Below are 9,566 nucleotides of genomic sequence, written 5' to 3'. Positions count from 1 at the left end.
ATAAAACCAAACTTACGTAAGTACTCATAAATTCTCTTCTCTTAATCATCACGACTGCCAAGTTCCACTATTTCATGGGAACTCATAATGGCGAATGTTTTCAAGATCTCAACGACTTCCCTTCTTGTACTGGTTAGATAATCATGGCTGAAGCCGCTTATGGCCACAGGTTCATTGATCCAGTACATAGGGAAGAAATAACCGCCATCTTCCTCAAATATTATCATGAATGTACTATCTCAATCTCACCCTCACATACATGTTATCCTAATTCTTAAAGTAATTTAAGTGAGGGGTGAAGAAGACCCTCCCAACAAGGCGTATAAGGTCCCATAATGTGTTCTAGATGACATCTTAGTGTCATAAAAGGAAAATAAAATGCTATAGTAGGTTTGACCTCCAGACGGCCACTAATAATCTTGGACGCCCTAATGAAAGGCCACCCATTGAGCGATATATGAGAGGGGCGTCATTCATAGTCGTAAGGACCTCAAACTTGAAGAGGGTAAAGAGAATCAACACCCCTAGTTCACGAATGATAGGAAGATGTAGATAGAAGAACTCACTTGAGGTGATGGTAGAGGCAACTGTGTTAACCTGTTCTTTTTCAAAACAAGGCTCCAAGATTACATATGCTTCGTTGGCTGATCGTGATAGGTTTATGTTATTACGATAGGAATCCACTTTTTCATGAGTGGTGTAGACAATCTCATAGTCTTCAAATTCTTAGTGTTTTGATGAGCTAAAAGCCATCAATTATCCTAATTTTCCTAGGAAAGAATAAGGGAAAAAGGTGCCGGTATAACTATTGGAACCAAAACTATATTCATAACTTTCAAATATCCATATTTCAAAAAGTTTGTAATCAACTGTCTCGTTGGGCCACTTATCATTTTCCATACAATATCTCAACATATATATATATATATATATATATATATATATATATATATATATATATATATATATATATATATATATATATGTTCCCTATTAGTTGAAGGCTCAACTACATTTTCACTCTCACTTAAATCTATAATAATTGCCTTTATTGGAAAAAGAAAAGGTTGAATGGAAGAGGAAATTTTTTAATACATGCGCTTAGGTGATGAAGGACGGAAGATGGAGTTGATTTTAGAAAAATCTAAGAAGAGGTTTGTACTTCAGAAATATAGAAAATATGGAGATAAAGTCAAGATGAAAATGGTCAGAATCTCACTATTATAAAGACAATTACCTAGGTCTCATAGGCTATCATTGGCCTAACATATGTATGCTCCAACGGTTGGAGAATTGGAGCATCTACAACTCATTATTTATGCATGCATATAGTCAATGACTCACAATAATCACGCCTTCCCCAAAAAAGAGCTAGCATGCCTAAGCATTAAATGTTGCACGTGCCTCCCTAAGCATTGCTTTAAGCACTCATCCAAAAGCAATGCTTAAGGGACTCACCTTAAGCAACACTCTAGGGACTCACCCGAAGCAATGTTTGTGAGTCTCTTTATCATATGTTTCACATAAACCATTGCACATAAATTAATCACTTCACCTTTCCAAGATTTCGTGCTTGAGGGTCCGTGAAATGGAATAACTTTATTAGGTATGGAAAGAAGCAACCCAAAGCCATGGAAAGACCCGGGAAGGCATTAACTTAGGTCACTAAACAATGACTTGGATCGTCCGACCCAAACCCATGATGACCACCTAATCCATCTTACCCACACATGACCGACGAGGTGTGGAGAAGAAAGTCAATTTAGCCATATCAAAAAGGAAGGAAAGAGTCCCTCCAATTTAGGAGAAATAATTTATCCCTACTACCACACACCCATTAGAAAAGTAGGAGAAAACTATTTTCTCCCTATTACTCAACTTAAAAAATCATCTTTATTAGTATTTCAACCTCAAGAATTAAAAGATTATTTATTAATTTCACATAATCAAAACATAAATACCTTTTGCAGTTACATAGATGAGTTGAGTCATCATCTTTATTGAATTTCAAAAGTACATAAATATACTTTAATAAAAATATTATTGTCACTTAAATTTCTTAGTTTCTGTGATTTGTTATTTCAACCTGTGCATATTTTATAACTGAGACAAGTAGATAACATAAACCAAAACACATCATGCAGTAAACTTTTTTTTGTGTGAATACATGTAGTACTAGTATTTAGTACTCAAATATTTATTATGTAACCTTTTTACACGCAACTGTCCAAAGATCTGAGACAGCATATCAATACAATAGGGCAAGTAGTTGAGGTTTGCCGTTTGCAATTATTCCCTTTTTTGCAGTAAAAGATTTTGTTTGGCCAGAAAATGCAGAATTGGAATATGCAATCTGCTTATTTCTTCATGCAACAAAATTCAGACTTTTAGGGAAAAGATAACTTAGTTTGGTCAAAATTTTAAGGCCTAATTTCACCTTAAAGTATTTCAGAAAATTTGATTTGATATATTAGTTTCCTTATCCATAGAATTAAAGAATTAAGATGTAACAAACATAAGTTAAGAAAAAAACTAAGAATAAAAAATACATTATAATTATAAAAAACTAAAACTAAATAAATAAATTATAACTATTTATTAATTAACCAAATTGTAAAAAGAAATTAAAACTAAAAAAATAAATTATAATTATTTCTTACTGTACAGAATAAAATTATTCTAAAAAAAAATAAAACAGTTATAATTATATAAAACTATCAAATACAAGAGCATGAGTTCGAATCTACTAGTGAAACTTTATCCATCTTTGTAAGACTACAAGCACTAAATTAATTAAAAAACTAAATCATTACTATATTACATTCATTATCTCATAAAGTTTCGTTATTGACTTAATTAAATTTTATAAACTTTCTTTTTGGTCAAATTAAATTTTATAACTAAACACAACACATTTTGCAACTGTATATGTGTCCCATTAAGGGACCCACCCAATAAACCTTATTTTTTGTTTCTAATTTCTTCAAAAAATTCCTTCTTGTAGTTGTTGGTTGTACTCTCTCCTTTCTCTCAGCTTTTTCAGACTACTTTGTTGGAAAACAAGGAGATGAAGTAAAGAATGAGGATCAAGTGTTTCAATGACAACGATTTGAATTCATAAATCACTTGTTTTTGGAAACTTTCACTTCATTCTTTATGGTTTGAACTTTGAAGTTGATCAGGATCTGTTCTATTTGAGTTTCACAACTATGCATATAGGTATGCAAAATGCAATAATATAAAGCTTATGTTTTTATACTCAGAATGATGTTTTTATGTCGATTTCTTAGCTACCATGTTTTTTGTTTTTGATTTATAGGTGGATCCATTCGTTTTCTTGTTTAGTTGATACTAAAAATCTGAACTTTTTGTTGGGCTGTTTATGGGTTTTCTGTGGAAAACTAGGGTGTTACAGATTTTGAAATGTTTGATGAAATTGAAATCTACTTGACAAGTTCCTAACTTTTGTTTTCTAAGCTGTTGTTTAAGCTTCTTACTAGTGATTTGTTTGATTGGAATATTTTATTCATGTACTTTGAGTTTGTAGTTGAGTTATACTCATTTTTAGTGGAAGTTGTTGTCTTTTCCTCTATTATTTTTCACTACTTTTGAACAAAAAGTTCTTTCTCCTACAGTGGACTTTGACTTGTTTTGCATGCACCATTTTCATTGGGATTAGACCTATATCAACATTTCCACAAAGGCAAAGTTGCATTCCAAGTTTCTGAAATGGTGGGAGACATGTATATATACTGGGTCACCCTTTGCATGGTTCTTTATAGCCTCTTTGTAATTTAGTGCTAGACCTAGACCTATTTTATTAAGAGCTAGGTCTGAAAATGAGTTTATAGGTTAGGGGTATACCTCATTATATAGACTGATTTTGTAGACTTGAGTTAGACCTATCTCTAATTCTAAGATGGTACAAGAGCTATTTGAGATCTCTTGGACCATCTGCTATCAAGTCTCATTGGTTATGCTCCAGATATTCAGTCATGGGTGTGAGGGGGTTATGTTAAGAGTCCTAAATTGAATGAGATAAAGTCTGAAAATGATTTTATAAGTGAAAGACATCCCTCACTCTCAAGTTGATTTTCTAGGGTTGTGTTAGACTTAGGGTCGTCTTTGAGGGTGGGCAAGGCATGCTACCGCATAGGACTAAAAAATTGACATGTTTAAACCGTGGATAAAACGAGCCTCATAAAATATTTGTCACGGTTAAACCAAGGCAAAATAGGGATCCTATTTGATTTGTCACACTTAAATCGTGGTTAACCTACTTTTAGATTTTTCATTAAGTAGCAGTTATCGTGGAATTGGATAGGAAAATGGTCATTTTGCCATTAGGGAGTCGCAGATCCTCGAAGTTCTGTAATATTATTGTGTAATTCAAGGGATTTTCCCTATTTCCTATTCTTTATCAGTTGTTTTCTATACATGGCCTCCAAAACCTTAAGACAGCCCTCCGAAAACTTAAGACAGCCCTCCGAAAACTTAAGACGGCCCTGGTTAGACTCAATCGAAATTCTAATAATATATTCTTGCTTCAAGTCAGTTCCATAAAAAATCATGTATGTTGTCTTCTTTTTAAGTGCATTATCCAAATGTGTTTTTGTATTAAAATCAATAGTCACGATATATGTGCTTTGCATGAAGAGAAACTTGTGGCAGTACGCTTAGAATATCTGTCAATTTTGATTCTTCCATGCATTGGAGTTACATTGAACTGTTTTAAACGAATACCGAGCTAAATCGGGTATGTCGTTCATCATATAGCGATTATCTTCTTTCCATATTTGTGTAACATTAGTTTTGTGTGCGGTTTCACTTAAGCAGGTCAAACGAAAACAGCTTCAGTAAAATGTCTGATCAACAGCATTTCTCGATTCGTTCTTTTGGTTTCTTGCCAAACAGTGAAACCTATACCCTTCCAGAAGATCTGCAATAATATGGTCGGTGTGTTAAAGCGTTTGAAGCCAGTGCTCGATGACATTATGGATTACAATGTTCCTTTACACGAAAATTTATGTATAGTATGCGAAGAATTAGATATCCGGGTTAATGAAGCAAGAGATTTCATTGAAAAATGGGGTCCTAAGATGAGCAAGATTTACAGTGTAAGTAATTACTTTTATTCTTATAAATTGATACAGCCGAGCTAAGTGTTTTGTTGCGATCGTTTCTAATTTTTCAGGTTCTACAAAGCGGAACATTGTTGATCAAGATACAAAACACTTCACTCGACATTTGTCACATGATAGTTAAATCGTTACTGTCACCTCCGTCTGCATCGGTTTTGGCTAACCTCCAGGTATGTGCGAAGTTAGGAGCATAAATTACGATAGTCTTAGTTAATTTATTTGCGCGTTTCTTGTTGATTCAAAACGTGTGTGAGACTTATTTCTAGCAACTTTTTTCAGCACTATATTGAAGAACTTCAGTGTCTCAAGAAGGAAACGGCAATGGTTTTTATAGAAAAGGAACTGGAAAACCGAAATATTGAACCTTGCAATGAGAATCTAAAGGAAATTATTGAGTTACTTAACTTGACATCAAACCAGGAGCTCTTGAATGAAACTATTGCTGTGGAAAAAGAAAGATTGAATGCGGGAGAACACAAAGTGAAAGGAAACATGGAAGAAATCAATCAAGTTGTGAACCTTGTTCGCAACTTACGTGATTATGTGGTTAAAACCGAGTATTTTGCAGTCGAAAGCGATGTCTCTTTCCCTCCATACTTTCGCTGTCCTTTATCATTAGAACTCATGTTGGATCCTGTTATTGTGGCTTCGGGTCAAACATACGAGAGGCAATCCATTCAAAAGTGGCTCGATCATGGGTTGAATGTTTGTCCGAAGACTCGTCAAAGACTGACTCATACAAATCTCATTCCGAATTATACTGTCAAAGCTATGATATCAACTTGGTCCGACGAAAATAACACCAATTGTTTGAGTAACTCTGAGCATAATACTGGAAATGTATTTGAAGAACAAAAGGGTGATAATTCTTTCGGATCACATGTAGAAATAGAAAAGTGGGAGCTACAATCCCCGTATATTCACAGCAGAAGTGAATCATTTTCGAGTTCGATTTCTAGTAGCGATTGTTTACTCGCAGTTTCAAAAGATGTGTCAAGGATGTCCGATAAGCATCAAAATGTGAAGGTGTCATCCGTAGATCCGGGAGGGATGGAAAATGGGGGAAACAATAACAGTAATACTACTAATAGTTATTTAGGAGTTGATTCTCATCTCGTGTCAAACTCTGGATTTAGTGAATTGACCACATCGTCTCATGTCAATAAATTGATCAAAGACCTCCGAAGCCAATCAATTGAAGCGCAAACTTCTGCTGCAGAAGAATTGAGGCTCCTTACAAAGCATAACACAGAAAACCGTATCATTGTAGGACAATGTGGGGCTATCACACATTTACTTTCGCTGCTATACTCAGACGCAAAAGTAACGCAAGAGCACGCCGTGACAGCGCTGCTGAATTTGTCGATAAATGAAGACAACAAGGCCTTGATTATGGAAGCAGGAGCTATAGAGCCCCTTATCCATGTTCTAAAGGCAGGAAACGACGGTGCCAAGGAGAATTCTGCAGCAACGCTATTCAGCCTCTCTGTAATGGAGAATGGTAAAGCGAAAATCGGCCGTTCCGGTGCAGTTAAAGCTTTGGTGGAACTTCTTGCCTCAGGAACAATTAGAGGAAAGAAAGATGCTGCTACTGCTTTATATAACCTGTCAATATTTCACGATAATAAAGCTCGTATAGTTCAAGCTGGAGCTGTGCAATTTCTGGTTCGGTTAACGGATCCTGCTGATGGAATGGTTGACAAGGCTGTTGCTCTTCTGTCAAACCTGTCGACGATTTCCGAAGGAAGGTTGGAAATTGCAAGAGAAGGTGGCATTCCTTCATTAGTTGAAATCGTTGAATCGGGTTCTCAGAGGGGAAAAGAAAACGCTGCTTCCATTCTCTTACAGCTATGCCTTCATAGTTCCAGGTTTTGTACACTTGTTTTACAAGAAGGAGCTGTACCTCCTCTAGTTGCATTATCTCAATCTGGTACACCAAGAGCAAAGGAAAAGGTATGAAACTTAACAATGGAAACAAGAATCCAAATGTCTGGTACGCGTTTTATGTCAGCAGATAAACTCAAATAAGTCATTCTAAAGTCCAAACAGTCTCCTATACTTTCCATTTTATCTAGAGATGGAAATAGTCTCTGACTTAATGAGCATAATCTTGAATATGCAAGAGAAAATGCTAACTTGTTATAAACATTCATGCAGGCACAACAACTTCTCAGCCATTTTCGTAATCAGCGGGAAGGAGCTAAGACGAAGGGAAAATCATGAAGATAGAGATTTTTTGGTTATTTCATTCCTCCCTTCTTTCCTAAGTAATTTGCTATAATCCTATTCCTCTAGATTCCATAGATTTAGGAATCCTTTCATTCCATTCTTTTAATTTTTTACTTGTATCATTTTGGAAACTGTTTTATCTTGATGGCTGTCATTTGGTGAGTCTCACCGAAACTTCATAGATATAAAATGTGTTCGGTATCTGAAGCTGATACATCGTCATATGAGTCTGGTGTTTGACACTGATACATACAATGTCGACAGATGTACTTACTTTGTCAGTGTCTCATTTCTCCCTATATTGTTTGGAATGAGTATCTATTTTCCAACTTTGGTATTGGTTTTAGTTTTCATTCTACTTTGTGGCTGTTTGTGGGAAGAGGTAATCTACTTTCTGAAGCTTTAGGTTGACAAGATGTAACACACAACACTATTCTACTAGAGCATAACTCATATGGTCCCAACTCCCTAGTCAGTTCTGTACATTTTGGTTTTGATATATTAAAAGTTGTAATTACACTGCGGAAATAATATTACTTAAATAGAGTGAAGAATAAACTTGATAGGCTTTGCTTAATGGCTTCAGATTAATATTACAAATTACTATTTATATATAATATTACTTTTCCTCAAGCTGATGAATGAATATCAATAATTTCAAACTTGCAAGTAAGGTTGGCTGAATCTTTCTGTTAGTAAACTCTTTGTTAACAAACATGTCATATATCTAGAAGGAATGTAGGTTGTAGTTATCAATCCACTATTCAATTTCTCTTTGATGAAATGTTGATTGATCTGAATGTGTTTTGTCATGTCATTTTGAATAGGATTATGTGCAATACTAATAGTCAGTTTATTATCGCAAAACAACTTCATAGGGTCTTCAAATTTAACACTTGTTTCATCTACAATAATTTACAATTTTTGTGTCATAACTCTAAATTCCGTTTCAGCGCTTGATCGAGCGGTGCACTTTGTTTCTTACTCCTCTAAGCAATTAGGTTCCAACAAAAGAATGTACAATATCCTAGAGTGAATATTCTATCACTCATTAAACCTACATGATTAGCACAAGTGTAAACTTTCATAGTGAAGACTTCCACCTCTTTCTACAACTTGCAAGAGTCTTTCTCTTGGATCATGCATAAATTGGCTAACCACATTAACTGTATATGCCAAATTTGACCTAATACGTGCCAAGTAAATCAACTTTTTCACTAATCTTTGATACTAACTCTTGTCAACTTTAAATTTTTTCTCCTAAAGGCTTATCCTATGATTTTGCTCAATGGGAACATTTGTTGGTTTGTATCAAAGGATGACAACATTTGTACCCTCTTTTGTTAGGTGCATAACCCAAAAAGATACACCTGATAGCACAAGGACCCAACTTGTTGCCACATTGTTTATGAATATGAGCAAACACAACACAACCAAATACACGAGCCTCAAAGGTTTTGTAATATGGGAACAAAGGGAAAACATGAAAGCATTAATTGAATATGACTAATATTACTTAAGACTCGAGATGGGACCCGATTAATCAAATAAGTAGCAATAAGAACTGTCTTTCTCCAATAAGAGTTGGGAATTAACATTTGAAATAATTCAAGGAAATTACCGTTTTTTCTTTTCTTTTTGAACACTATTTTGTTGAGGAGTTTACCGTTTTTTCTTTTCTTTTTGAACACTATTTTGTTGAGGAGTGTCAACATATGTGAATTCATGGATAATATCATATTTACTAGTGAAGTTGGAAAAAATATGTTTGACATATTTGTTAGCATTCTCAAATCAAATTCTTTTTATATTCTTTTCAAATTGTGTTTGTACCATATTATATAGTTGGATAAATAATTGTGGTACTTTTGATTTTGTATGAATAAAGAAGATCCAAGTTACTCGAGTACAATCATTAATATACAAGACAAACTATTTTGCACCAAAAATATTAGAGGTAGAGGGAGATCTCCAAGCATCAAAATGAAAGACATTAAATGGTAGAGGTGTACATGAGTTGGTTAAACCCAAAAAATCCGGTAAAATCCACCTAAACTGACCCCAAAAAAGGGGTTGAGTCATGTTATTGGGTGAATACGATTTTCAAAAGTGAAAAACCATTCAAAATAGTTGGGTTATGGGTAAATCCACAACCAACCCACAACCCATGGGTTATTGTGTGACTATTTTTTGACA

The 9,566-nt window shown here is 34.5% G+C and overlaps 1 protein-coding gene across 1 annotated transcript; it reads left to right on the top strand.

The window, feature by feature from the left end:
* Positions 1 to 2,983: 2,983 nt before the first annotated feature.
* LOC127092872 (U-box domain-containing protein 3) lies at positions 2,984 to 7,726 on the top strand. The gene is made up of 5 exons (XM_051031765.1): positions 2,984 to 3,219; positions 4,837 to 5,117; positions 5,195 to 5,311; positions 5,421 to 7,094; positions 7,299 to 7,726. The coding sequence occupies exons 1-5, from the start codon at positions 3,210 to 3,212 to the stop codon at positions 7,362 to 7,364; spliced, it is 2,148 nt and encodes a 715-aa protein (XP_050887722.1). The 5' UTR covers positions 2,984 to 3,209; the 3' UTR covers positions 7,365 to 7,726.
* The last annotated feature ends 1,840 nt before the right edge of the window (positions 7,727 to 9,566 follow it).

The sequence above is a fragment of the Lathyrus oleraceus genome, chromosome 6, assembly GCF_024323335.1.
Source record: "Lathyrus oleraceus cultivar Zhongwan6 chromosome 6, CAAS_Psat_ZW6_1.0, whole genome shotgun sequence".
NCBI lineage: Eukaryota > Viridiplantae > Streptophyta > Magnoliopsida > Fabales > Fabaceae > Lathyrus > Lathyrus oleraceus.
This window is presented reverse-complemented; position numbering and strand designations above follow the sequence as displayed.

Coding starts and splice junctions, on each gene's coding strand:
- LOC127092872 (XM_051031765.1), top strand. Junction 5,118..5,194: donor AGATGAGCAAGATTTACAGT/GTAAGTAATTAC, acceptor CTAATTTTTCAG/GTTCTACAAAGCGGAACATT. Junction 5,312..5,420: donor CGGTTTTGGCTAACCTCCAG/GTATGTGCGAAG, acceptor AACTTTTTTCAG/CACTATATTGAAGAACTTCA.